General features: G+C 40.6%; 6 protein-coding genes across 11 annotated transcripts in view; 3 read left to right on the top strand and 3 right to left on the bottom strand.

The window, feature by feature from the left end:
• Positions 1 to 128: 128 nt before the first annotated feature.
• Positions 129 to 2,212, top strand: LOC9650532 (lysM domain-containing GPI-anchored protein LYP6). Its single transcript, XM_024673559.1, has 5 exons — positions 129 to 896; positions 979 to 1,096; positions 1,500 to 1,667; positions 1,728 to 1,759; positions 1,827 to 2,212. The coding sequence occupies exons 1-5, from the start codon at positions 224 to 226 to the stop codon at positions 2,060 to 2,062; spliced, it is 1,227 nt and encodes a 408-aa protein (XP_024529327.1). The 5' UTR covers positions 129 to 223; the 3' UTR covers positions 2,063 to 2,212.
• A 1,948-nt stretch (positions 2,213 to 4,160) lies between these two features.
• Positions 4,161 to 7,881, bottom strand: LOC9650531 (farnesylcysteine lyase). 2 transcript variants are annotated; one of them, XR_002992144.1, is made up of 9 exons: positions 7,380 to 7,881; positions 7,130 to 7,297; positions 6,708 to 7,067; positions 6,475 to 6,647; positions 6,155 to 6,427; positions 5,869 to 6,079; positions 5,621 to 5,813; positions 4,768 to 5,556; positions 4,161 to 4,679 (listed from the first exon to the last, which is right to left on the bottom strand). XR_002992144.1 is itself a non-coding variant. In XM_024673093.1 (5 exons), exons 1-5 carry the CDS (start codon positions 7,860 to 7,862, stop codon positions 6,169 to 6,171), a joined length of 1,443 nt encoding a protein of 480 aa, XP_024528861.1. In that variant the 5' UTR covers positions 7,863 to 7,881; the 3' UTR covers positions 6,102 to 6,168. The 2 variants fall into 2 exon arrangements, 1 of the variants encoding a protein (XP_024528861.1); XM_024673093.1 differs by lacking the exons at positions 4,161 to 4,679; positions 4,768 to 5,556; positions 5,621 to 5,813; positions 5,869 to 6,079 and having other exon boundaries at positions 6,102 to 6,427.
• On the top strand, positions 4,348 to 6,183 carry LOC112345762 (probable aminotransferase TAT2). Its single transcript, XM_024673094.1, has 7 exons — positions 4,348 to 4,688; positions 4,800 to 5,145; positions 5,246 to 5,464; positions 5,521 to 5,580; positions 5,636 to 5,791; positions 5,839 to 5,932; positions 5,989 to 6,183. The coding sequence occupies exons 1-7, from the start codon at positions 4,375 to 4,377 to the stop codon at positions 6,099 to 6,101; spliced, it is 1,302 nt and encodes a 433-aa protein (XP_024528862.1). The 5' UTR covers positions 4,348 to 4,374; the 3' UTR covers positions 6,102 to 6,183.
• Positions 7,882 to 7,932: 51 nt separating the features above from the next.
• Positions 7,933 to 9,291, top strand: LOC9631485. Of its 5 annotated transcripts, none has more exons than XM_024673099.1 (3): positions 7,933 to 8,356; positions 8,536 to 9,113; positions 9,169 to 9,291. In XM_024673099.1, the coding sequence occupies exons 1-2, from the start codon at positions 7,957 to 7,959 to the stop codon at positions 9,105 to 9,107; spliced, it is 972 nt and encodes a 323-aa protein (XP_024528867.1). In that variant the 5' UTR covers positions 7,933 to 7,956; the 3' UTR covers positions 9,108 to 9,113; positions 9,169 to 9,291. The 5 variants fall into 5 exon arrangements, with proteins under 5 accessions (XP_024528867.1, XP_024528866.1, XP_024528865.1 ...); XM_024673098.1 differs by having other exon boundaries at positions 8,533 to 9,113; XM_024673097.1 differs by having other exon boundaries at positions 7,933 to 8,362.
• On the bottom strand, positions 9,241 to 11,141 carry LOC9631484 (cation/calcium exchanger 5). The gene is made up of 2 exons (XM_002968263.2): positions 10,115 to 11,141; positions 9,241 to 10,066 (listed from the first exon to the last, which is right to left on the bottom strand). The coding sequence occupies exons 1-2, from the start codon at positions 11,123 to 11,125 to the stop codon at positions 9,305 to 9,307; spliced, it is 1,773 nt and encodes a 590-aa protein (XP_002968309.1). The 5' UTR covers positions 11,126 to 11,141; the 3' UTR covers positions 9,241 to 9,304.
• A 15,337-nt stretch (positions 11,142 to 26,478) lies between these two features.
• The window catches only part of LOC9650530 (GPN-loop GTPase QQT1), a 1,928-nt gene continuing 955 nt past the window's right edge, over positions 26,479 to 27,451 (bottom strand). Inside the window, exons 7-10 of the mRNA XM_024673528.1 lie at positions 27,288 to 27,395; positions 27,165 to 27,237; positions 26,975 to 27,105; positions 26,479 to 26,901 (exon numbers count right to left, since the gene is read on the bottom strand). Coding sequence (XP_024529296.1) covers positions 26,862 to 26,901; positions 26,975 to 27,105; positions 27,165 to 27,237; positions 27,288 to 27,395 — 352 coding nt within the window. The 3' untranslated portion in view covers positions 26,479 to 26,861. The remainder of the gene's footprint in view (positions 26,902 to 26,974; positions 27,106 to 27,164; positions 27,238 to 27,287; positions 27,396 to 27,451) is intronic.

The following is a 27,451-nucleotide window of genomic DNA, read 5'->3' as shown; positions in this document are numbered from 1 at the left end:
TCCATGAACCCTAACCAGGTACTTTACTTTTACTCGGAGGAAAAATCCGTCCGTCCATTTTTATCCAATAGCGACCAAGGTTTTCAATCCACCGGCATTCCCATCAATCGATCGCACTCCCAAGTTTTCCGAGGTAAGAAGCCCAGCGATTCCAAAAGCTCGCGCTCCCTTGCCCAGCATTTGGGCAACACCCAGGATCACGATCACTGCAAAGAACAGAGCAATGGGGTCACTCGATCGCCACCAGAGAACGGTGCTCCTTCTGGCTTCCATGCTCGCCATCGCCGCCGCCAAGTCCTTCATTCAGTCTTGCAACTCCGCGTCGCAGTGCTCCTCGCTGGTGGCCTACAGGACCCCGGCGGCGCAGAGCCTGGGCGCCATCGCCGCGCTCTTCAACATCGACACCGTCTCCCTCCTTGCCGCAAACAACCTCGACTTGCGATCCTCGCTCGACCCGGGCTCTCCCCAGCTCGTCATCGCGCCGCGCCGGATCGTCAAGGTCCCGATCTCCTGCTCCTGCGTCGATGGCATCTGGCGCGGCAATGCCACCCTCTACAAGTCCCGCCCCGGCGACACGCTCGCCTCCATCGCCGACGCTCTCTTTGGGAAGCTCGTCACCGCCAAGCAGATTGCGCAAGCGAATGGCATCGCCGCGAACTTTGGTGGCGCGGTTGCGGCCGGGTCGACGCTGGTGATACCATTCTCGTGTGGATGCGGCGACTCTCTTGCCGGCGGTGGCACCGCGCTGCTCATGTCTTACGTGGTGCAAGGCGGCGACACGGTTGGCGAGCTTGCCCGGGAGTATGGATCGTTACCGGGCGATTTCATGGCGCTCAATGGCGTCGCCAATGCGTCGGAGCTCGCGGCCGGGGACGTGGTTGCGGTTCCTATCCGAGGTAACGTTTGCTCTTCTTCGTGTTCGTCGTGTTCTTATAGCTTCCTTCCATGGTTTTTTTTATTGATCGTGCGTTGGATTAGCTTGTGGATCGAGTTTCCGTCGCAGCGCCTACGATTTTGGCCTCGTTGTGGCGAATGGAAGCTACATCATCACGGCTGGTCATTGCGTCCAGTGCAGTTGCTTGCCGAATCTCCAGCAGTAAGATCACGGATCACCATCTTTGTTTGCTTTCTTGCGCATTCAAAACTTTTGCTTTTTCTTCACAGTTCCTAGAAATATTTTTCTCGCTCTTTTCTTCTATGCATCGAGCAAATATTCGTAGCCATCGTCTTCACAGACCTTTTTTTTCCTTCATGCATCGTATATCATATGCGCGTGCTTCTCCCAAGTTTTCATTGCATCGGCTGCAAAGCTTTCTCGCTTTCGTTTTCGATCACTTCCAATTTTTCTAAAGATTACTAGCTAGCAAACTTCATTGATCATTTCATCTCATATCATTAGTTTCTCTTTTTCTTTCAGTTGCATCTAGCAAATTTCTTGCGCCTCCTTTCTCGATCACTTTCAAACTTTTCGATGATCGCTAATGATACTTCCTCCGCAGAGTGTATTGCACGCCAGCCCCGGGAGTCATCAGTGGATCCTGCCCGGACATGAGATGCCTGGGAACGAACCTCACCGTCGGGGCCATGGCCACCGCGGCATCCGTCCAAGGGTGCAACGTTACGTCCTGTCTCTACACCGGCTTCAAGAAAAAAATCATCCTCTCCAGGTACTCAAGACCTTTCACGCAAAACTCGATCAAAAACTCATTTTTCTGTGTGAATCACAGCTTACAATCGGTAAATCTAAACTCATGTCCAGGTACTACGACGTTTTTCATGACTTTTTTCTTGGTTGGATCTTTGCATTTAAAGCTGGAACTTTACAGCTCCACCACCTCCCCCAAGCTATAAATCCGCCGCTGGCTCGCTTGCTCTTCCGCCAGCTGCGGCTCCCGGATCCTCAGGCCTTACAACTCCCGGCGTCACCATCCCTGCCAGCGGCAACTCGGCCTTCGCTCCAGGGCCTTCTACCGCGGCTGCCGCAGGAACTTTCTCGCAAATCCGGTTTGGATCTCTATCTCTCGTCTCACTGCTGCTGTTGCTGGTGGTTTTGATGATCTAGTATGAGTGACCATCGCGATCTAGATATGTCATCAATCCTCCAAAAGTTTTGCCAACAAAATCGGAGTGTTATGATCTTGTCACTCACTAGTACAACAGTGTTCTTGAGTATGGGACCCTGCTTGTCCATAATGGATAACTTGGACGGTGATCTTCGCTTCCAAGTGTCGAGTGGACACTACTCTTTGTTTTTTCTTTTCTTTATTTTCCTGAAGTTCTTGTGTTCTTCCGCGACTCATTGATGAGAACTTCAAGCACCGCCAAGATCCAGGCTCTTTTTGGTGCCGACGCTTGGAAATCACTGATCCTTGTCTTGATTTGCAACCCTCCAGGGAAGAATCTAAGATCTGACTGGGAGTTTGCGTAGAGGTTAGTGATTCTTGTCTTAATTCGCCAGCTCGTTAGAGTGGAAGATTTTTTCTCGCTCGCGTCAACAAGGACAAGCGGCGTCCAAAGAATCTTCCACACACAAACTAGACGATGCTTCCTTTCGACTCACGCGTACTGTAAATCGTTTTCCTGACGATGATGATAATCTAAACACTGGATTCGTTTGGATTGGATCGAAACACTGGTGGTGCCACTGATCATAGGATCCGCTCTCCATTGTTTACTTTGTCTAGAATTTATTTTTCTACAAAATCGCGTTTTCGCGTCCATGGCCTCTCAAAGTGGACTTCTTCCAAAGTCAATGTTTTCTTAAGATTTGCGTAGGATAATCTTGCATCGTTAGTGTAAACTAATACATGGAGGGAAAAAACGTGTGCTCCATGCTAGCCGCCAGTTAACTCCCAAATGCGAACTTTTATTGACAGCCACACGATGAGAAATAACTGATAGATAGTTCCGTTAGATCTTTCACACTTGGAAATACTTTTTTTCTAGAAATTTCATGCAGGACAAAAACGTGGCGCATTGCTACACGCCCACGTGTGCATTGGTATCTGGCCACACGAAACCCAAGTCTTCCGACCACCCAACGGCAGATCTGTGCCGTTCAAACACGGCCCTACATTCCCTCCACGGAATTTCAAACCAACTGGGGCCGTTGATCTCGACAACGGAATGTCGCGACACACAACACGCGATTCCAGTGCCTGGTGAAACAGGGAAAGTGGCCAAGGCGTTTAAAGCCCGTCTTCCTCTCACTCTCTCGGTCGCTGGCTGGCCCAAGCATCGCATCACTCGATTGCCGATCGCAATTTTGCTTTTCTTCGCCGATTGATCGATCGATCCACCGCATATATTCGCTTGCGGTGTGCGCATCTTCCACTCTACGCCCCTGTTCTTGGTTCTTGATTAGGTGATAGAAAGAAAGCAAAGAAGAAAGAAAGATATAGCCCAATTGCCCACTTCCTCGTGAGGAGATCCTCCTTTCCTCTTATCTGGGTCGCCAATTGGCGGCGGATTCCTCCCATCTGGGCTCTCAGCCCGATCGATTTCTCGGCATGGGCAATCCCTCTTTCTCCTCGGCGGGCGACAAGGGCGCGGATTCCACCGCCAGGCAAGCCAATTCATCGTCCAGGGGGACCGGCTCTTCGCCAATCCGGAGGCTGCCGGTGTCGAATTTGCAGCAGTGGAGCTCGGGCAGCAGCGAGACGATCTTGCTCCACGGCCAGGTCGCCAAGCTCCGGATCGAGGAGAGGTACATGAGCGAGGAGGTGGAAACAGAGGGTGTGGAGAGGCTGGCGCTCAGCCAAATCCTCAAGGAATTCTCGGCGGCCACGGCCGCGGCAGCGCAGCAGCAGCACGAGGAATTGATCCGGCCGGTGCTCATGCCATCGCCGCTGGGGCTCCAGCGGACGTTCGCGGCCTCTGGATGAAAGAATCTCCCAAATCCCCCTCTAGGATCATAAAAAGGGAAGCTTTCTCATCTTCTCTTGTTCTCGGGGGAGAGCTTTGTAAATTATGGTGACTTCTACACAGCAGCAGCATAGGATCATAGCGAGCGAGGTCTGGGCGGGCGTTGTAGCTTCCATGGATCACTCACAGGAAAGAGGGAAAAAAAAAAAAAAACAAAGACCCTGTTTTTGCTAATTGTTTTCTTCTTCTCAGTGTTAGTGTGATCTAGAGAGAAGGTTCCATGTACACAATTGACAATGCCCGGAAGATCATCCTTTTCCATCTCTCAATAAAAAGGAAACCTCACTCTCCTCTTCGCTATTGATTTGATTTGAGAACTTCTCGTTTGTTTTTTTCTCTCCCACGTGTTTTCCTACGGTGAGAATATCCCGGAATCTTCCCCTTTTTAAAGGTAGCGCTGAAGGAAATCGGGAGCGCTAAAGGAGATCGAGCGGAGAGGAAAGAGAAAAAATGCCGTGCTTGCTCGCGCTTCGCTGCGAGATTGCCACTCACAGTCCGCATGAATCGGCTGTGGATCCAAAGCGGTGGGCGATTGGAGCGAATCCGGCAGCATTGCGGAGCCTCAATCCAATCCGGAGAGCGATGGAATCCATGCCGACGGTCCAGGGGCGAGGAAAGAAGCCAATTTCGCTCACTCTCGGCGACCCCTGCGCTTTCGGCGAGATCAAAGCTCCCCAGGTAGCCGTCCAGGCGCTCACGGACGCCATCTCCGGCTTCCACTACAATGGCTACAGCCAAGCAGCTGGAATCTACGACTGCCGCAGGTAAAGACAGATTAAAAAAAAAGAAGAAAAAGAGCACTGTTAGATCGACGAGATAGCAACTAGAACTTCAAAGTCATACCTTTTTTGTGATTCTGTAAGCTTTTCTTCCAGCGCCGTGGCCGAGTTCCTTTCCAAGGATCTACCGTACTCGTTGTCAGCCGATGACATCTTCATGACGGCCGGGTGCTCGCAGGCGATCCAGTTTTGCATCGGGGCGCTGGCCAACAGCGAAAAGCCGTCCAACATGTTGCTCCCACGGCCTGGATTCCCGCTGTATCAGTCCTTTTGCAACTTCTTCGGCGTTGAAGTTCGCGAGTATGATCTGCTTCCAAACAGCGACTGGGAGGTTGATCTTCGAGGCGTTGAGAGGCTGGTGGATCCGGATACTGCTGCGATAGTCCTCTGCAATCCCGGGAACCCCTGCGGATCTGTCTACACCCCGCATCATCTGACGCAGGTGTGAAAAAGTCCTCGCGTCTCGCTCTCGTGTGTTCTTCCGCTGCCTGTATTGACTCGAGAGAGCTTTTCACCTTTTCACCTTCTCACCCGCTGTCCAGGTTGCCAAGCTCGCGGGGAAGCTTCGAGTGCCGATAATCGCTGACGAGATCTACGCTCATATGGCCTTCGAAGGATCAAAGTTTGTTCCGATGGGAGCCTTCGCGTCTCACGTTCCTGTGTTGACAGTCGGGGGGATTTCCAAGCGTTGGTTCGTCCCTGGCTGGAGGCTCGGCTGGCTTTCGGTGTGTGATCCCGACTGTGTCCTCAAGGAAGCAAAGGTCGTTCGATATAACTTTCCTTTCGGTTGCTGAAATCTCCATTATGATCTTCCCAGGTGCTGGACGCCTTCACAAATCTCGCACAGATGCATCTGTCAACGTGTACACCGATTCAGGTAACAGCGCAGAAAACAAGTTTAGAAAAATGCTACTTACTTTACGTCTCAACAGGCCGCGCTGCCGAAGATATTGCAAAATACTCCACAAGACTTTTTCAGTCAAACTTTGGATACACTCAGCACAAGAGCCGATCTTTGCTACGAGAGAGCTCAGAAGACCCCGGGACTGTCCTGTCCTTCAAAGCCTCGAGGCTCTATGTATATCATGGTAAACGCTTTCTCTCCGGAGTCTGTTTTTCAAAACGTTCCATGCAGATTAGAATCGATTCAGACAAGTTCAAAGACCTCAGAGACGATAAGGAGTTTGCGGTGGCTCTCGCGAAGGAGGAAGCACTCGGGGTATTACCAGGTACAGTGGCTTCAATAAGATATAGCGTGTATGCTTAATGATTTACTTGCGTCCAGGTTCTGCTTTCGGTTTTCCTGGTTGGATCCGCCTCTTGTTTGCTGCTCCTGAGACTATTCTGGATGAAAGTTGGGATAGACTCGAGGCGTTCTGCACACGACATACAAAATAGTCAAGAGAAAATGTCCACACATTCTTTTCACACAAGAAAAAGCCGTGTGTCACCAGTAATTCAGCGTCTACAGTTCTTCTGAGCCACGTTTCGCCATGGTGTTGAGTCCAGAGTTGAACACGGCGCCATCAGTGGACAAGCGCATGAGGAGAAGGCGTGCGACATTCTCTGCGGCAACAGCGCTCGTCTCCATTGTGCTCGCGGCGTTTTCAAACGAATTGACATAGTAGAGATGATTGCCATCAAGAATGACTGGAGCGAAGGTTTCTGGCGCGTTGTACTGGGGGTAGGCCGCCCAGTTGAGTCGAATGGTTTTCCTTCGCACGCTACACAGCAAATCAGACAAGCCGGGAATTTACTTTGAGGACGGTACCTGAAGAGTTTGTCCAGGAACTCATCGGACAACGATGCTCGGGAAAAGACTTTGTAAGCGTTGTCGGTGGCATTATAGCTCTTAAGAACCGAAATAGATATAAATGGAATGCCGGGCACTTCCAACGTAGCGATTAAGTCCGGTAGTTTTGCATCCTTGAGACCAAAGTAATCCTGCTCGGGCAACATACAAAATACGATCAAACCACAAAATCTCGACGTAAAAACACTTACCCGACTGACGAGCCCACGAACGAATGTAACGAAAGTGTGATGCATCGAGCGTTTGGGTAGATCGACGGATGGACTGAAAACGATTTTCTCTTCGTCTAAGGAGGCGGCAATAATCACGGCGTTGCACGTCCTGTTTTTCCCAGACGAGCTCATCACCTCGTAGACTCCATCTTTGCTCACGACTGATAACACCGTATCACTTAAACCGAGAGAGGCATTCGAGAGCTTGATCAAACCATCCGCCATCTGCCAGTTCCCGCCTTCAACGGCCCAGAGATCGTCTCCAGAACCACAGAGAGAAACCGCACCGGCCAGGCCACTGATAGAAACATTTTGTCCATAGTTGATCCTTGTTATCATCTGGAATTGCAACGAGTAGTCAGAGACACAAACGAAAAACGCAAAGCAAATCGTGGACGTACCGTGACAATCTCTGTGATAATCTGGACAGACAATCCTTCTCGAAGGAGCTCACGGACAAGTGTATGCTGCGTGTAACCATAGAGTTCGACAGACTCCAGCATATCCTTAACACTGCTGTACGGGGTCCTTCCCTCGTCATAGAAATGCAAGAATCTCTTCAGAAGTTGCTATAAGAACAAAGAGAGAGACACACACAAAAAAGAGAGTGAGAATCGCCAAGAGGATCAAAGTAAAGGAGCAAGAGCTTACCGATACAAAGGATCGCATCCTAAACAAGTCGCTACCATAGCGCCACAGCATCCCCAACGCATTGATCAATCCAGCAATTTTCTTCGTGATGAACGAGCTCCCACCATCCATAGTCCTCACCACGAACTTCTTCCCATCCCAGAGGCCAAACGTCTCACTGTCGGGCGAGGTTTTCTGCTTTAGACCCAGCAAACCCACGAAATGGACAGTGTGGAGGTTTTTGGGATGGAGAATCGAGGCACCCGCTTCAAATCTATCCCCTAGCAGATCCACCATCGCCATTCTCCCCCCGACGATGCTGTTTCTCTCGTAGACATGGATGTGGAGCTCGTTTTGGGGCCGGCCGGAGTACTTGCGGAGGAAATGAGCTGCCGATGCGCCTCCAATGCCGCTACCTACGATGCATACCTTGGTCTGGCTAGCGTCACACGATCCGAGCGCGACGAGGAGCGCAAGCGCCACGATCGAAGCTCCAGCAAGCATTTCCTTTCGTGAATCTCTAGAACCCTAGGTAGCTCTTTACTTTAAAATCCTATCTCAAGAACCCTATTTCGTGAGGTTTTTGACTTCTTAAAGAATGGGGGGCGCGATCTTCTTCCTGGTCACGGCCGCGATTGTGATCGCGATGAAAATGACCGCTACTTTCCTCAACAGCGGCGACGGCGCCACGATCAGCTACGCCGGACCCGGCTCTGTTCGCGAGGGATGCCAATGGGACGCGAAGAACGAGCGATTTCTCGTGTCTCGATTCGAAGGAGGAATCTCGGAGCTGGTCAAGACAGATCTAGGCTACGAGCAGCGTCTAGTCGTGAATCTGGAAGGAGATTTCAAGGGGAATTCCACGCTCGGCATCCGCGTCGATCCGCCGAGGAACCGGCTGCTAGCGGTGGTCGCCGATGCATGGAACCAGAAGCACGCGGCTTTGATCGCCTACGATCTGGCAACGTGGGAAACGCTGTTCGTGACGAATCTTGAGAGTCCTGGTAAGTCGTATTCTCGTAATCTTTCCTCGTCGATCTATCTTCCTCGATTCGTCGATCTTTCTCCCTGGAAATCTTTCCTCGTCGATCTGTCTTCCTCGATTGATCTTTGTTCCTTTCTCTCTGGATTTCTCCCAGTCTTTGCCCCTAAGTTCTTGAAATTTCGTTGGCAGGAGATCTCCTCTTGGCGGACGATGTGGCTGTCGATCCCGAGGGCAATGCATACGTGACCGAGGCGCTGGGGAACTTCATCTGGAAGATCGATCGCGACGGCAACAATGTGGCCAATCTTTCCAGCCCCGTGTTCACGTCGAAGCCACACCAGCTCCCATTCTACCTGGCCGGATTGAATGGCATCGACTACCACCCCGACGGATTCCTCCTCGTCATCCACACCTGGTCTGGCGCTCTCTTCAAAGTTTCTCTCGACGGCTCCTCGGTGGAAGTGGTCAAGGCGCCGCTGGTGGCTGGAGGGGATGGAATCGCGCTCCTCTCGCCGGACAAGCTCGTGGTGGCTGGAGTTCCCGGTGCCCGACTGCTGAAGTCTTCGGATGGATGGAAGTCTGCCCGGCTGACGCACACGTACGTCGGGCCATTCTACCGCGTTCCATCGGCTGTGACGATCAAGGATGGCAAGGCCTTCGTGAGTCATATGTTCAGCTGGTGGAACACTTTCACCATCAAAGAGGCCATCTTCGCTCCGGTCCGGCCCAAGGGATCATCTGCCAGTCGAGCGGCCGAGCTCTAACTCCAGGTAACTATACATTTTCTTCTCTTTACGGTTTGATCATGCTTTTTTCGTTGTCAAGGTAGGCCACCTTCTCTCCGTCCGAGCTCGACAAGCCCGCCAACTGCGTGTCCGAGCCCTCCAACTTTCCGGATAACTGTACGTTTTGTTGTTCTATCGGATTGATTCGAATGCTTCTTTTGTCTCTCGTTGTCGAACTAACTTAATGTGCCCGAGAACACGCTGACCAACGTAAAGATAAAATACAGCCCGATCAAGCATAGCCCCCACGTCCTGGTGACTTGGAACTTCGAGCAAGCGACGACGAGTAGAGATCCCACCAGACTAGTGAACAAAAACCCGAAAGCTATCAGCAAGCTCGGATGGTATGAGAGGTAATACTCCGGGGGCTTGAGATAGGAAGTGTGGAGGACGAGAGCAAAGCCCAGGCCGACGAGCATGTTAAACATGGGACCGGCAAAGCAGCCCGCGATGGCCATCTCGGGCTTCCCGGCACGAGCGATGGCAATGTCCGCGACCAAGTCCCCCATGGAGTTTCCCCACGCCAGGACCGTCAGGCCCAGCAGAGCCGGAGAGACTCCCAGCACGATTCCCAGAGCCGCCAGGCAACCGAGGAGCTCGCTGGCTACGAAGGAGATCCAGAGCACGCTCATCACGAAGGCCATGAAGGCCACCGGGAACTGCGTGGACTCGGGTGGATGCTTTGTGGAGACGAAGAAGGCGGCTGCCAGGAAGAGGTTTTGGACGAGGACGAGGGACCAGAGTGGGAGCTTGACGCTGGAAACGAAGAACACGACGGGGTGGTCGATGGGGATCATGGAACGGAACATGACGAGCAGCAGGAGCGGGCAGAAAACGAAGTTGGCGGTGGAGTAGGCTCGGCTCCAGTTGAAAGGATTGATCTCGGGGATAGTGGCTCTGAGAATTACGTGCAAGGGAGCTTGGAGCATCGATCGTATCTGCGAATCGCAACGTCAAGAACTGGAAGATCATAAAAACGCTCGTACCTTGGAAGAGCTGAGACTTGCTACTTTGAAATCCCAGAAGCTGGCGAGGAAATCCTTCCAGGACTTTCGAAACGATTCCTGGCACAGATTCAAGCGCTCGGCATCGGCTTCTACGTAGATCTCATCGATCCCGGCTTGGACGAGCTTTTGCGGCACTTGGTCGTGATCCAACTGTGCTTCCCTTGCCAGATCCATGACCACCACCACCACAATGAAAACCGCGTAGAAGCTCACGAATCCCACGGCCTGCCAGAACGTCACCACCCCTTTCATGTAGACCAAGAACACGAGCCCCACGGCCGCCAGGTAGAACACCACGTCTCGCACGAATGGCAGCGGCTTCACGGAGAATGGAGCCGCGACGAGCGCCACAGATCCCACCACAAACGCCGAGACGAAGGTCCCAGCGCTGATGATCGCCCCCAGCCCAATGCGAGAATTCCCACCCCCGATAGCGGCCATGGAGGCGAAGACGTCTGGAGCTCCATTCCCCAGGGCCAGCAGCGTCACTCCCCCCATCGTTGGAGACATGCTAAGCATCTCCACCATGAGCGTTGCCACCGGCGAGAAGAATCTTTCGGCGGTCTCTGCCAGGCAGAAGAAGGCCAGGAGAACAGCGGCGAGGAGGAGTGGTACCGACAGCCAAGATCTCTGATCCAGCGCGCAGTAGTGCAATGAGACGTAGTTGAGGACGCTGCGGCCGTTCTTGCAGTGGAGGCGCGCGTGCTCGCAGCGCCGCCGGGGCGGGAGGTTGTCGATGCTGGCGCAATGCCTGTGATCCTCGCTTGATTCCACAAGCCCTGCCGCATTCTGCCTGGCGGCATTGGTAATCTCACCGAGATACCGCGCATTGCGTGATCTACCTCCAGGAGCCGCGGCGGCGCGCAGGGATTGGAGCTGGGCCGAGGCCGTCCAGACACGGTAGAATCCGAGAACGAGGAGCAGCACAAGCTGAGGGATGACGACGCTAAACCGCCGCCTCGCGCGCGTCCTCCTATCGGAGTCCTCCATCTTGAGAGAAGGGGAAAAGAACCCTAAAGCCCCATTTTAGGATAATTACCTTTGAATTTTATTAAAAATTAAGAATATTTGTCAAAGAAAAATAATTAATCAAATATAGAGAACCCAATTCCGCTAGAAGATATAGCATACCCAAGATAAATAAATCTTTTTTTCTAATTTTACAATGTTAGAAATTTTGATTGTATACAAGGTTAAATTTATATAAATTTTACTACTATTCATCTCTAGAGAAATGTATAATAATGCAAGTGTTGGGGAAGATAAGGTCATTTTTAATCATCATTAAATTTGAATTTAAATTTTTTATTGCCTTTATAGAAAGGTACAAAACCCTAAAAACATAAACAAGATTGCTGCCATGCTTTAAAAGTAATTGAGTTTTCACAAAACTGAAGAATTATAGACTACCAAAAAATAATAAGCTAGTTTGGAGAAATTATAATTTTAATTGCATACTGAGCTAAATTTATTTTATCTCAACTCTAATGATGCCTATAACTTTCATAGTTTACTAAAGAATAATAGAATTTTTATTATGTGTCTGGTTTTACATTTAAAAATAGACATAAGTAAATCTATCTGGATATTCACACTACATTAAAGGTGTTGAAAAGAGGTACATCCAAAGATAATAATTATATGAGAGATATAATGTTTGTATTAAGAAAAATCTGTACTAATGCTTTATGATAAAATTATGCATTCATGTCTCATATATGACATGCTGTCTAATATGGTATAAGTAATCTCATACACATAAAAATATCAAATTCATTTTTTAATAACATCTCAAAAATGACAAACCCTTTTATATTTTCAATTAGTCTTCTTGCTCATAATTTTATTGTAATCTACCAGCAGCTTTACAAGAGTTTTATTGTTGGTCTCAATATTTATACAATGATTTATTTGCTTTGTTAGCCTATGTTATTATTATATAAATGCAATAAAAACATCAAATTCAAATTTAGTGATGATAAAAAAAAGATCTTATCTTCCCCAACACTTGCATTATTGTGAATTTCTCTGGATATAAATAGTAGCAAAATTTAGATAAATTTAACCTTGTATACAATCAACATTGTAAAATTAGAAAAGAAGATTTATTTATCTTGGGTATACTATATTTCCTAGTGAAGCTGGGGTCTTAGTTAGTACTCTTTATTTAAAGTTGCTATTTAAAAAAGAGAAGTTCATAATTTCAAAATAAAGCACAATACTGTGTCATATTTTTGAGAATGATACAACTCCACTACACAAGATAGAGAATAATATTTTGAAAAATTTATATTAGATATTTAATAAAATATAAAATATTATTACACCTCTAAAACCTTTCCAACCAGAATATGATTTAGCAAAAGATCAAGAGTAAGACATTTTATAACTCATAATGCATAAGATAACCACTATGAAAATTCAATGATGAAAAGACAAAATTCTTGGGAAAGAAAAACATAGAATGAAGAAAGTTCATAGATATAAGAGTTTAAAATATTAAAAACCTGGTTTATATGAACTTCTCAAGGAAAGTGTTTTAGGCTAAAAAGTAATACAAAAGCTCCCAATTAAATATCCAGATTAATCAAATTAAAGTTAAACAATAAATAAACCATGCTTTACCAGGATTATAATTAGGTGATATCATGCTAGTAAGCTATATATGGAAGTCATGATTCCAAAAGCATTAAAACATTTTGAAAATTTTAATAATCTGCTATAAGATTGTCTATAGCCAAAACAATTCAAATCATATATAGGTAAAAATAAAAAAAATACAATTTAAAAATATATATCTATTAAATTATTCAAAACTATTTACTATTTAGTAATTATATAAAGCAGAACATGATTATTCATTAACAGAAATTATAAAAATATTAACATTTCAAATATAACAATGGATCCAACACATAACTAGATACATATTAAAATTTTAATATTTTGTATATGATATATTATTTAACATTTTAAAAAACAATATAAATATGTAAATTTTTTCATTTATGTTTTTATTTTAGTATTAAAATTTTTGTATCAAGCTTATCAATTATCAGTAAAGTGTACTAATGCATTCTTATTCTCAATAGTTCTTTATTTTCTTAAAACAAAATTTATATTTTTGATAATTAGTTTTAAATTAAATAAAATTAAAATTATTATAATAGTTCACATTTTACAATATAAATGAAAACTATAATGATACTTAAATTTTTTTCAAATTATAATAAATCATATTATTGACATATAACACATATACAACAATATTTGTTGGAAAACATTATAAATAATATTTACAGCTATAACTTATATTAATTTTAGGATGACTATTTTAGTAAACTCTAAACTTGAAACCTAAATAAGATTCTAAAAATTGATTAATTAACAATGATTTCTTTTCAAAAATCAGCATTGGGTTTTCTTTACACTAAACTGGGTTTTTTATCACTAATAATTTCTTCAAAAACCAAAAAAAAAAAGTTTTAAATATAAATGCTAATTTATATTTCAAAACAGTAGCACTCTTATAATTTCTTTCTTGCTTGAAATACTTTATTAGCTAGTGTTTTACTAAAACAAATTTAAATTCTAAATATTAATTATTATATTAACATTCAAACTTACTTTTTGGTAATGTTATATATATATATATATATCATCTTGAAAAATTTATTTATACCAATTTTATTCTATTGTTGCTATCTTCATCCCTTAGGGCAGCAATATGCAAATTCTAAGTAATACACTATATCCAAAAGTCCTAAATCAAAAGTCACAACTATGTCCAAAATTCCCAAAGATTTTCACTGAAGAAAAAGACAGTTTGTGAATTCTTCAACTAATGCATTACACTAAGAGTATAACATATCATACCATAATTTTCTTATTAAATATATAAATACAAATGTATGAAAATATTTAATGTTTATAAATAAATGTATGGAAAACATAAAATTACTCATAAAATGTCTCTACATAACTGTTTTTATGTATGGAAAACTTTCAAGCAACGAGATCATATGAGTCTAAAATAATTTCAAAACTAGACATCAATTATAAACATAATTAAAATTTTCAATTATTATCATATTAATTAAAAACATAGATGTAGAATATTATCATATACATAAAAGTATTAAAGACCATATGGAACATTGATTGTAAACATAATTAAATTTTTAAATTATTAAGTTTTTAATTAAAAGCATAGATTAACACATGACCATGTACATAATAATATTAATATAGTTTATATATGATATTATGTTTATGACAATATATTAATATTGTGAATATAAAAATATACATAAGGTTAATTGTTTTGTATTTGCATTTCCAGAAAATATACTTTTTATTATAAATCTTATCATTTATGAGTAAAGTGTTTTTTTCTCATCTTATCAACTCTACTTCATGATTTTCTGGTATTATAAAGTATATTTTTCAAACCTAGATATTAAAGAGCATAAAACTAAAATTTATATAATTTAAACTAACATACTACTATATCCATGAATAATTAAAAATGAATTTTATATTGCAAGAACTATTACTTTCTTTTAGCTGTAAGAAATTTTTCACTTTATTAATACTATAGATTACCATTATCTAAATAAAATATAAAATGTAAAATGTATTTTCAAGGTGTGAGTGCTTGGAATATGGAAAGGGAATACAGAAAATGTGTATATCAATTAGCCCAAAAACTTTAGCTTATATATAAGAGCGAGTGGTCCGCATTGAAACCAATCTTACGGCTACCAAAATCCCACTTTGCTAATATTAGTATACGGCATCGTAATTGTACACTTGGGCCTCACATTATCCCCTCCTCTCAGAATAATGGAAGACTATTAGGGTTCTCTCATAGACGGGCCAGGATCTAGAGGAACGTCAGAAGGAAGCAGTAGTGGATCTTTAAGTGGTATTAACTGCTCCTGATCCCTTTGTATGAAGTGTTTCAACTGTTGCACATGCACAATCTCCAGAGGATGGGCATGCTGGATGTCATGCCGAACTTCATAAACTTGTGGTCTAACTTGCCACAACACCTAATACGGTCTTTTTCATTGTGCAAAGAGCCCCTTATATAAACCATGTACCATAAGATGGGGAAAACAGACTAACACCAAATCATCCAATTTGTACTCTGCAGGTGGACGATGATGGGAGTTATAGTGCTGTTATTGTCCCACTTGTATGCGGCCTAAGTGTTTAGTAGAATTTGCTTGAACAAGTGGAAGAATGCTTGTCAAATATTGATCCCACGATCTAGCATCGGTAGCTCGTGGCAATTGCAAAAGTAAACCTAGCTCCGTTGGTAATATTGAATCATGACCATATAGGAGTTTATATGGTGAAGCACTAACAAAACTCTGCACCCCTGTGACATATGCATACCGAAGAGACAGCAAATAACCATCCCAATCTGAATGCTAAAAGTTCACATACTTCACAATCATCCCTTTGAATGTTTGAACGAGCCGTTCCACTAGACTGTTTAATTATGGATGATAAACACTCGTGAAAGTGTGGCATATCCCCAACCGAGATGTCAAAACATGAAATGCCTCAGCCATAAATGCGAGACCATTATCTAAAAGAATCTGCTCTGGACAAGAATGCTGGAACACCACTCGATTGAGGAGGAAGTACTTAACAACAGTTACAGAGGCGCTAGCAAGAGCACCAACTTCCACCCAACGAATCAAGTAATCAGAAGCAATAATAACATACTTATTGCCAGTAGTCGACTGTGGAAAACATCCCATAAGATCAAATGCCACCAACTCAAACAAACGGGAAACGGCAATTGACTTCAACCGTCCTTCCACAGCACAAGGGGGAGTATCATGAGTTTGGCACCAAAAGTAGCTACACACATACCGGATAATATCACGTCGCATTTCTGGCCAATAAAAAGATCTACGCAGCTTCTCGGTTACATGACAATGTCTCATATGGCCACCGAGAACAAGAGAATTATGGTAGGCATGGAGAAACTGCGGAATAAAGACAGAAGGCACCACCAACCGTAAATGATCATTAGAATCCATCCCCACAAAATAAAGAAAGCCGTCTTCAAGGCAATATTGAGAATGTAAATGCCGGAATAGTAAATCATCAGCAAGTGATGCAGGATTTTCAAACCCATCTCGAAGCTTTCAAATCCATAGCTCAATCTTTTGAGCCTTGTGAACCTCATCAAGAGAAGGTAGATCTTGCTCTGCGTCTTGTGGACACTGAACGTCAAGTACAATAACTGCCGACAGCACAGAATCCTCGTTTAGAAAAATCCACAGATACTAGAACATCAGGCTCATCAGAAACATGAGAAGAGAATGGAGAAGGAAGAAGAGCTCGAGAAAGAGCATTAGCATTAGCCATAGAACTCCCTGGGCGATGAACAACATCAAAATCATATATCTGAAGCTTCAAAGCCCATCGAGCAGTACGACTAACCAGGTTCTTCTACTTCAATAATGAAGTAACGGCAGCATGGTCACCTTCAAATAACATCTGAGAACTATGTAGATATGCATGAAGTTTCTCGAAACCCTAGACTACTACTAAACACTCTTTCTCCGTCGTGGAATAGTTCATCTCTATTGGTTGTAACATACAGCTTATATACGCAATGGGATGGCGTTGACCAGACACACTTGAGCTCTCTTGCATCAACACACCTCCAAGACCAATGTCAGAAGCATCCATGCGCAAAATAAAAAGTCAAGTGTAATCAGGATATGCCAAAACCGTAGGAGTCGTCAATAGCTCTTTGAGATCCACAAACGCCCATTCACAATCTGGAGACCAGATGAAAGATGACGTTAATGACTTCAGCAACGCTCATAACGATGCAGTGCGATCAGAAAGATGATCCACAAAATGACTGAGATACTGCACCTTGCCCAAGAAGCGTTACACATCATTCACACACTTTAAAGTAGGGAACTTCAAAATAGCCACAAGTTTGTCAAGATCAACTTGCAAACCCTCACGAGAAATACGGTACCCAAAATAAGTTGTGTTGTTAAACCCAAACACACATTTCGACCGCTTCAACTTTAAACCAACATCCCATAGCCGATCTAACATTTTACAAATATCACGAACGTGCTCCTTTTACATCCCCTCTAAGTGGATCAAGACATCATTAATGAAGTTAGCAATCACCTCTAGCATATCACAAAGAACCTCGTCCATCATCCGCTGAAAAGTTGCTAGAGCATTATTCAAACCAAACAACATCACCAAGAACTCGTACAAATTAAATGGTGTACAAAAAGTAGTTTTAGGAATATCTTCTTTGGCTATTAGTACTTGCCAATACCCAGAAGCAAGATTTAGCTTGGTGAACCAAGACTTCGCCCTAGACGATCCAAGAGATCAGCAGTGTAAAGATAACACATATAATCATTGTATTATAGAATAGTGATTATTAGTGAATTATATAATAGAGTTTCTTTGCTTAAAAGAAGAAGTAAACCTGCATTATCATAGAAGTGTGAAAATGTCATCATGCACAACAAAATTGCATTTTGTTTTGTTACTGCTCTAATCCCAATTTCCAAAGCATGTCATTAGTATTACTGTAATAGTAATATAACTATTCAGTAGCTACATTATCAGTAATTAAAAATCTGTATTATTTGAATTTATTAAGATTATTGTGAAAGTTTTTAAATTTTTTAATATCATCATTTAAATTTATCATCCTAACTTTTTTATTTTTTTATGTATGACATGTTGTTTGTCCTTTTTCTCTATGGAACTACAGAAGGTAGCTTGAGTTTTTCTTTCATCTCTGAGAGGAAGCTAACAAAGCTTTTGCTTGTAGTAACCCAAGCATAGATGGTGAAAACTGGTGGCAAGGCCATGCACATGCTACTCAATTCCCAGCCAAGGCACTCTTAAAAGGATTGATTCACCAAGTTTAATATTTGTAGCATCACAAGTCTCCCTGCAAGCTACCTTGGTCACTCAGAGAAATTAAGAGACAATCTACTTCATGATTGAGTTGAAGGAACTCAAGTTGGTTCTTTGGTTGTAGTTGCTATTTGTGGGATTGAAACACCAGAGGATCTTCTCATAGATGGCCTGGGACATGAATGCATCCTTGCCAACACTGATTTTCAGGGGTTGTTCATGTAAGTAGTACTCATTTCCTACAAGTTTGGTACTCTGTGCAGGTTGGGTCATTTGTCTGACACAGCGAGGGGTGAAATCTCATTGTAAACTCCTCACTATGGCCATGTCGATATGGTGGCAGCAGCCAGAGAGCTTTCCTTCAAGCTAGACAGCCCGAGCTTCAGGTTTTGAAAGAAAAAAAAAAGCTTGCTCTTTGCTCATGTTGTTTTCATTTCTTTAGCAGGTAGCTCTAGATCATAAAAAATATTTGGCTTTTTTACTTCCATACTTGGTCCCAGTGGGAGTGTGAAAGCTTTTCTCTCAGATTTCCCAGACACTTGCTGGGCGGGAATGATGGTACATATGCATGACTTTTTTCTGTATTGTTTTTCAATCTCTTTCTCTTATGGCAGTGCTTTCCAAAACTTACACACTTATGGCGGATTTCCCTGCATTGATGCTGTTATTGCCTACATCTTTGAAGATAACAGCACATAGATGATAATTTGATAACATCACTTGATATCAAATCAAAATCTGGATTGATCATTTGTAATCTGGATCTATAATACAGAGCACTTAGGGATGGACAGTTTCCTATGAAAGTCTGCAAGAACAAGGTAACTGTAGAGTTGCAAGGAAAGAACCTTCAGGAACTTACTCTATGAGGAATCAAATAATCCAGAACACCTTCTGCTCGAGGTTCCTCGGGGATATGAAAGAACATGAGAGATTCCTTACTGACCTTGCCATAAGCAAATACGTCTGCTTGGGCATATAAACTCGTCATTTGTTATGAAAATTTACTAACAATCTCATCTGAATGAACCATCAGCCTGTGGTAACGAGAGTAATAACAGTTGTCTTACTTCTCAAAATCACTGATTGCTGTCTTTTGATGATTCCAATGAATTCGCGCGGAACAACTTGATGTTTGTTACTATCTGAAAGTACTGAGCTCTCCTTCACCAAGGCGCAAAAATGCAGAAAAGCCAAAGTGTTGAGGCTGATATTGTCATTAAACTTGTTTTTTTATGAACACAAGAATGCCATTCACAGTCTGTGAATATTGTGTTGTTCTCAGTTTCAGTAATGTGTTGAAGGTAATTTCTGGCAACTTTCTCCACCGGTTCAAATGCAAGATGGATAATGCCGCAATCTCTATCTGTTGCAGCAGTAATAAAGATCTGTAATTGATAAAGCATTGATACCTTGTCCAAAATTACTCAAAACTTTGTTACCATAACTGTAATTTTTGCCAACTTGGATGCTGCCTCTGTTGAGATCTGTGGTACTCAAGAGGGAACTTGGCAACCTCTTCAGGAATTTTCTCCACTTCTTGGCTTTTACAAGGAAATCAATACCCTTGCAAGGCTTCTGGTTGAAAAGTATGATTCCTTTCTGTATAATGTAAAAAGCTTGTAATTGAATGCCCAGTCCTTCATACATCCCTGGTGTATAAGGTGGAAAAGTTATAGAAGAAATTCGCAGCACTGGCGCTCTCTTACAATGAAGCAGGGATAGAGATTACCTGAAGCTCAAGGTTGTAAACACATCTTTGACTGCACTTTCAGTTGATGTTTGATCTGTTTCTGACTCTAATGGTTCAGTGGTCTCATCACCGACTTCTGTAGCAATATCTCCTGCCATGGATATGCTTAGAGTGTCCGGTTCATGGAGTGGGAATGTCTACTTGTAGCGCACCTTATCTCTCTCCCCTTAAGCCAACTGGAAAAGGGGCAATTGCTTGATGAGAGAGCCCTTAGTGGCTATTTTATCCCCATTTATCCCCCAAGGTTCCAAGGATCCACGGTGACAGTATATCCAAATCTCATCCCATGATCATATGCGCTACACTCACCCCCCCTTCAGAGATGTCAATGTCCTCATTAACTATTGGCTATTTTATCCCTATTTATCCCCCAAGGTTCCAAGGATCCACGGTGACAGTATATCCAAATCTCATCCCATGATCATATGCGCTACACTCACCCCCCCTTCAGAGATGTCAATGTCCTCATTGACTATTGACTAATAACCCCTATTGAGCCAAGGGGAACCAGCACCTCCATTTCCGCACTTAATCTACCAATCCTTCCATTGTGTAGACTAGCTATTCCATGTGAGGCAACTAGTCATCCACCCGTACCGCAGTCCCACGGTGGATACTCCACACAAGAGGAAGGACGTACACATGGATGCCCAATACATACGATTTCAAATTTAGGGGTAGGAATATACCTTGCTCAAGGGTATATTATATTTTTAAGTAGCCACTAATCAATGGGAATCGAACCCATGCCATTTCCTCTGATACCAACTGTAGCGCACCTTATCTCTCTCCCCTTAAGCCAACTGGAAAAGGGGCAATTGCTTGATGAGAGAGCCCTTAGTGGCTATTTTATCCCCATTTATCCCCCAAGGTTCCAAGGATCCCCTATTCTCATAGAGAGAAATGGAATCCGATGATCACATGCGCTACACTACTTCAATGCCACAATTGCTCGCAAAGACATTTCTAGCAATGAAACTATAACTTCGATATTATGTCCTGCAGAAACAAGTTTCTTGCCCATAAGGTCCTGTCCGCAGAAAAATCCAGACTTTTTAAAAAAGAAATCTGATGAATGACATGATCACCTATGTCACATTGAAGGCACATTTTAAATTTTTCAACATCCAGGCAAGTATCACTAATCCGTATAGTGGAAGCTAGCAAGGAATGAAACCACAGTTTGTCTAACCTGATAAAAAAAATTGGGCCAGTGCAAAATGGAATAAAAGATGCCAGATGCCATATGCCAATAGCACTTTTAAATAAGGGAGTATGATGGAGAACAGAATCCTAAAGTATAGATCTAAATTCTAGCATCTCAAAATCAGGAAATTTATCATAGTTTAATTAAAAGTTTACTCAGTAAAAGGGTCTTAAGTGGGTTGACCACTAAAGAGCGAAAAGAAAATTTTGCAAACACAAAAAAAATGTATGTGACTCAAGTGTTAAAATATTGAAATGTTGATGCAAAACTTTTTTAAGGTTATTCAATATATTCAATCTAAAGCTTTAACTAAACATGCAATTTTATCAAATGAGCTATCCAAGCTTAAACACTTAAGTCTTTCCAAAGTTGGCCATGAGATAATAAAATTGAGATTTATAAAGATCTCTTAATGACCAATGCCAAATTAACACTAAATGTGAGTTTACTATTTGGTGATTGAATGGTATCTAAGGCAACTTAAATATAGTCAATGAATAGTGTTTAGGGCCCTTTTAAATAATTTGTTGCATAGTTACATGCAACAATGCTTGGTTTGCTTAATATTAATGATCAAATGAAAGTTTATAATTATAAACATGTTTATATTTTATAAATACAAGATTAATTTTATTCAATATCAACTGTTAGATGGTAGAATAAACTAAAATATACTAAAAGTGTTTATAAATTATAAATACTTAATTAATCTAAATGAATAACAAATGGTAGAATATCCTAGAATATCAAAAGATATCAAAAATTGATTGGTGTATATGGGGTTGCCAAAAAATAAGCCATTTTATTTTGGATCATTAATCACTCAAAAAATTAGGATTGGCCTAATATCTTTTTTGTTTACATTAAAGTTTTATTTTGCATTTTTGCTTAGGTGGCATCATTTTATCTTATATAGATGGACATTAAATGGTCTTAAGGTGGGGTTCTATATTCCACCTTGAGAGGAAATTTTCCAAAGGGGAGAAACTAAACCCTAGATTCCATGCCCCTTTTGGTGACATGACACCCAAAATGGGGGGGATAGGATGGTGTTCCCCTTATAAATTTCTCCCAAAGCCTAAAACTTAGTGAAATATAAAAATAAAATAATGCTATATGGTTAAATTGCCATATCGTCTAAACATTTTACATATCCACTTCCATATTAAATTTACCAATCCTTCTATGATGTAAACTATATGAAACAATTAGTCATCCATCCATATTGTAATCCTATAGTGGATACTTTCGTCCAAGAATACCTTATAATAGAAAAAACATATACATGGATGCCCAATATATATGAAAATGCCCCACAAGAGGAAGGACATATGCATGGATGCTTAATACATATGATTTCAAATTTAGGGGTAGGAATATACTTTGCTCAAGGGTATATTATATTTTAAATAGCTATCAATTAATAGGAATTAAACATGTGACATTTTCTTTAATACCAGATGTAATGCACTTTATCTTTCTTCCCTTAAGTCAATTGGAAAAGAGGCAATTGCTTAATGAAAAAGCCTTTAGTGGTTATTTTATCCCCATTTATCCCCAAAGTTTCAAAAATCCACGATGACAATATATTCAAATCTTATTCCATGATCGCATACACTACACCCTTACCTCATCCATGGTTGTAATTTAGTTTCTATTCTAGTTCACTAATAGCTCAAATTCCTGTAAATATAAATTTTATAATTCTAGAATTTTTTCTTGTTTTTTATAAATCTATGGAGGAGAGGGCTCTTTTTCTAGTGCTAGCATAGGATCTATGTCAAATACAACTATGATCTAGGTATTTTTCATTTTCTCTTAAAATTTTACAATGAATGAAAATTTTACAATGTATTTTACAAGCTAGATATTTTTTTCCAATTGTGTTTTTACTTTGTTTTGAATGCATTTTTGCAACAACAAAGATTTCATGGTAGGGGAATTAGAAATTCCTTTTTCAAAACTTTAATATCACTCCCTCTTCCAAAAACTTTTTTTGATGGAGCAATAAGTATTCTAGAGGTATAAAAAATATTATTCATGTTTTTTTATCTGATTTTATGACTTGTTTTCCTAGAATGAACTAGCTTTAAATGATGACCAAAAAAGAAAATGGTTTACTAATAAGAACATGACTCTTCAGTATGCAAAGAGGATAGAGAAGGAAAAAGATCGAGAATGCAGTGGCCATAAAAAGTCAATGAAAGGACAAAAGAAGTGATAATGCATTTTCAGGGTTTTACATTCACAAAGATTTCGTTGTACACAAAAGCCATAAGAGTCACAATAGGATGAACTTGCAAAAAAATGAAAGTAAATTAGTGATTACAAGAAATATCCCATCAATGAAACTATCATACTTTAGTAATGAATTTACTGCGAGGATGAAGAAAGATGTGAAGTTTTTCCATATATTCAATAAAGGCCTTTATAATAAAATGTTATTGTGGATGACACAATCAAGAGTTAATATTCCAAGTAGCCATTAAGTTGATACATCTATGGATTTCACAATTGCAAGTGAGTCACCGGGCTATAGTAAGTTCATTTAGATTTTTTGATTGACTTTTGTTGTGATTGCCATCAAATTCTAATTCACTACTAATTGTTTCACTTAGTAGTAAATAATATAAATACTTGGTTTGCTTTGAATTTATCATAATTAAGAAATAATTGCAAGGTTGGATATAACACTATACTTTGGCTTAACAAATATGGTTTCATGGACACCACCTTGTAATCAACCAAAAACAACATCTTTAAAGAAAATTTATTTGAATTTAAAAATAGCAGGGAAAGATTTATAAATAAGAGTGCATCCATTTTTTCCAATTAGTTCAAAGTCTTGGGATATAGAGAGTTAACATCCCTGGGGTGTCCTCCCAGAAAGTTTGAATTAAAAAGATTACATTTCATATCACATATACATACATACATACATATATACATAAATATATATATATATATATATATATATATATATATATATATATATATATATATATATATATATATATATATATATATATATATAGACACACACACACACACATGTATGTATATGTATACCTATTATAAAGATGTATATATATGTATGTATTTATGGATAGTCTATTGAGGTTTAATAAAAAAAGTGCACCTCTTTTGTACAATTTAAAAAGAGGATGATTTCTATTTCTAAAGGAGGTTTTACCAATGCAATTTGTTCCTAGCTCTCATATATGGTTATAACATTAGTAGTCTATTAATATCAAAATAATATTTATATTTCTCTGAAAAATAAAGAAACTATTATTTAATATTTTATTATTTCATTAGAAACTGAAAAACAGAAAAACTTGAAATTTAGCTCCATAATTTCTGCAGAGAAATAAATTTATTTATTATTTAATTTGGAATTTTCCAAATACAATTAAACTTTTCAATATTACAAGATGCAATAAAACCTTCATTTTCAACACATACAGCCATAGGTTGAAAACTTCTTTTATAATAATTATTTGACCATAAAGCTTTTAAATTACCATCATAAAGAACAAGATTTCCATCTATTTGAATTCTAAGAAAGCAATTTTTTCCTTTGTTTTGTGTATTTGTAGACCATAAAATAGTTTTTCCTTCAAAAAATATTAAGTTACAATCTAGTTGCATATATAGCATAAATTTCAGATTTGGAGATATAAGAAAATCCCCTCCTTTTAAATTAGAAAAATGAGAAGTATCTTTTGAGCTTCTAATACAAGTTTTTCGCCATTTACAATCACCATTTTCATTTTCATCATTTATATAAAGTTTAGGATAAATATTTAAAAGACTATAGTTTTTATAAAAATCTGGTTCATATCTTTTATAGTTTCTATAAAATACATTTAAATTATCTGAACTTGGTTTCTCATATACATACATTATGCTGAATCTACCAACAATATATTCAGTTAAAGCCCATTTTAAAATTTCACTATCATTTAATATAAAGTCTCTATATATTCTTTGAAGGATATATCTTAATGATAAACCTGGCTTAGGAGTACCATAACTGGGGAATAAACTGCACATTGGTATGTAATACCAAGGAACTTGACGATTAAAAGATGTTATAATTATAGTAATTCCAGCAGTAATATCAACAAATTTGCGTTCAAACCCTGGGTAATAAGGAGTATTATCTCCAACCATTTCTATAGTTCTGATTATATAAGAAAGTATTAAACCTCTCACATTATGGGGAATAGGATTTACTTGTTCATCTTCACGAATAATCTCAACTGAAATACATGTATTAAATAAAATAGAAATGATTAACATCAAAAGAAATGGACACATTTTTCGTTTACCTTTATCTACTGCTAGTTTTTTTATATATAAATCATAAGGGATTTAAGGATATACCAAAAAGTTAAATTGTAATCTTCACTAAAAACAATTATTTATTGCTGAAATTGTTTTGACTATAAGTTTAAAGAAAAAAGAGGTCTTAGGTTGTAGTGTATATTAAATGGTTTTAGTTTTCTTAAGCAAAAATGTAGGGGTGGTAGTGGATATATCTAGAATATTCTTAGATAATCTATTATTTATTTTATTAATCTTGTATTTATAATTTATAAGCATATTTATAATTTTCAAACTTTTATAAACATTTTTATTAATTAATTTTATAAATTTAAGGATTATTAAATATATTAATAAATAGTACGTTGCTATTTGCAACATGAAACAAATTATTGTGATTATGAAATGATGGTAGAATAAATAAATAGCACTAAGCTTGTACAATGCCATAAAACATGACATAAACATAGAAGTGGTTTACAATCAGTGTTTCTTCATTTCTTATTCTCTTTCTTCTAGAGTAATCAATTTTGGACAAGATGAGATGCCACTTTGGGTGTGAAGGAAATGTTTTTTCTTGATGGCACATATATTTAACACACTTTGTAAAAAATAGTGACACTTGTTAAAATGATCAGGACTCGTAGATGCCCATGTAGAAAATCTAGAGCACAAGAACTGGAGCTTGATGTCTCACAACAATGTTCTTGATGAGGCTTGACGATAAAACACCTGAATGGCCAATTGGAAATCACTGGCAACTGCAAAATTTACCGGGAAGAACAGCACAAACATCTTTGCAATATCCCTTACTTATCAACTTCTGTTATTTGCTGATAAGTTATCATGCAAATGCAAACAGCTCCATAGTTCTTGAAGTACATAAGCCTACTACAAGCTTTGAAGATCTCCCTGTTAGTGTGTTGTTTAAGGGGCAACGAACACCCATTCATGAGCAGAAACTCCGGCAGTTTACCTCATCTTAGACCGGAAGTGGAATATTCGCTAAATTTTCTCTCACTAAATGGGTTCAAACATAAGACTCACAGAACCATAAATTTGGCAACAGGAAGATCCAGATTGCAACCTACACAAAAATTCCTCACTTTAGAAAAAATTCTCTTTATGATTTAGAGCCAGTGTTCATGGTTGTCTATCATTGCATTTCATCTCAAACACAAGATTCCCTTATTGCTTCCACTATTTAAGATTTCAGCTACCCTTGCACCTTCCATGCAGCATCTACATCATCGCCACGTGGAGTGCCAACAAGTACAGACCATCCCTCTACTGCCATCAAGAAAACTCAAGCCTGTGGAATTTTTGGAGCGGGCGGTGGTTGGCCTTTCCCAAATCATATTTAGATAAGCTGGCTGCATCAGTAGGTAGTCTCCACCCGTGCGAGCGAGCCATGACTCGCAAGTGTAGCCGCCAGAGTAAGCATCCCGTTTTTGTTTTTCAGAATGAGTCCAGACGCAGCACAAGTAGGCCAATATACCATACGGTTAACTGTCGTCCATGTACTTTTCTTGAACAGCAGCATTTGTATTTGCCAGTGATCAAGGAGGGACTAGAAACAAAGAAACGATAGAAACAGATTGATAGGAAAAAAGGATATCTGTAGTAGTCCCAGTTAAGAGGCCCAGCAGCAATTTTGCTGAACTCTCTCATGTTTCCTTCGATTCCTGAAAAGATGTAGCCATTGCATTTGTCGACTCGTTTCATGAGATCAGCCACACTCTCTTTGTCCTGTAAATAAAAATCTCTTGCTCCTACATTCAAGCGGCAAACGAGGTTGAAAAACTCACCTGGATGTTCAGTGTTGTAAAGCTGACCAGCGAGTAATCGCCCACAAGCTCACAGAGACCCTCGGTTAGTTTCCTGCGAGTATGTTCTTCAAAGTTCGAAAGCAAGGTCAATAGAAGCGTTACCTGTACTTAGCCATGCGGGGATTTTGATCCAAATGATCCACCAAGTAGCTCAAGTCTTGAAGGTCTGTGTAGAACTCCAAATTGTACGCTGCAGACGTCTCGCACGAATGAGACGCGTCTCAAAATCGATAAATAGCGATAACGAGCGAAGATCTCACCAAGTT

The sequence above is a fragment of the Selaginella moellendorffii genome, unplaced genomic scaffold (genome assembly GCF_000143415.4).
Source record: "Selaginella moellendorffii unplaced genomic scaffold, v1.0 SELMOscaffold_10, whole genome shotgun sequence".
In the NCBI taxonomy this organism is placed as follows: domain Eukaryota; kingdom Viridiplantae; phylum Streptophyta; class Lycopodiopsida; order Selaginellales; family Selaginellaceae; genus Selaginella; species Selaginella moellendorffii.
Note: the sequence above shows the minus strand (reverse complement) of the source record. Positions and strands in the feature narration are given on the sequence as shown.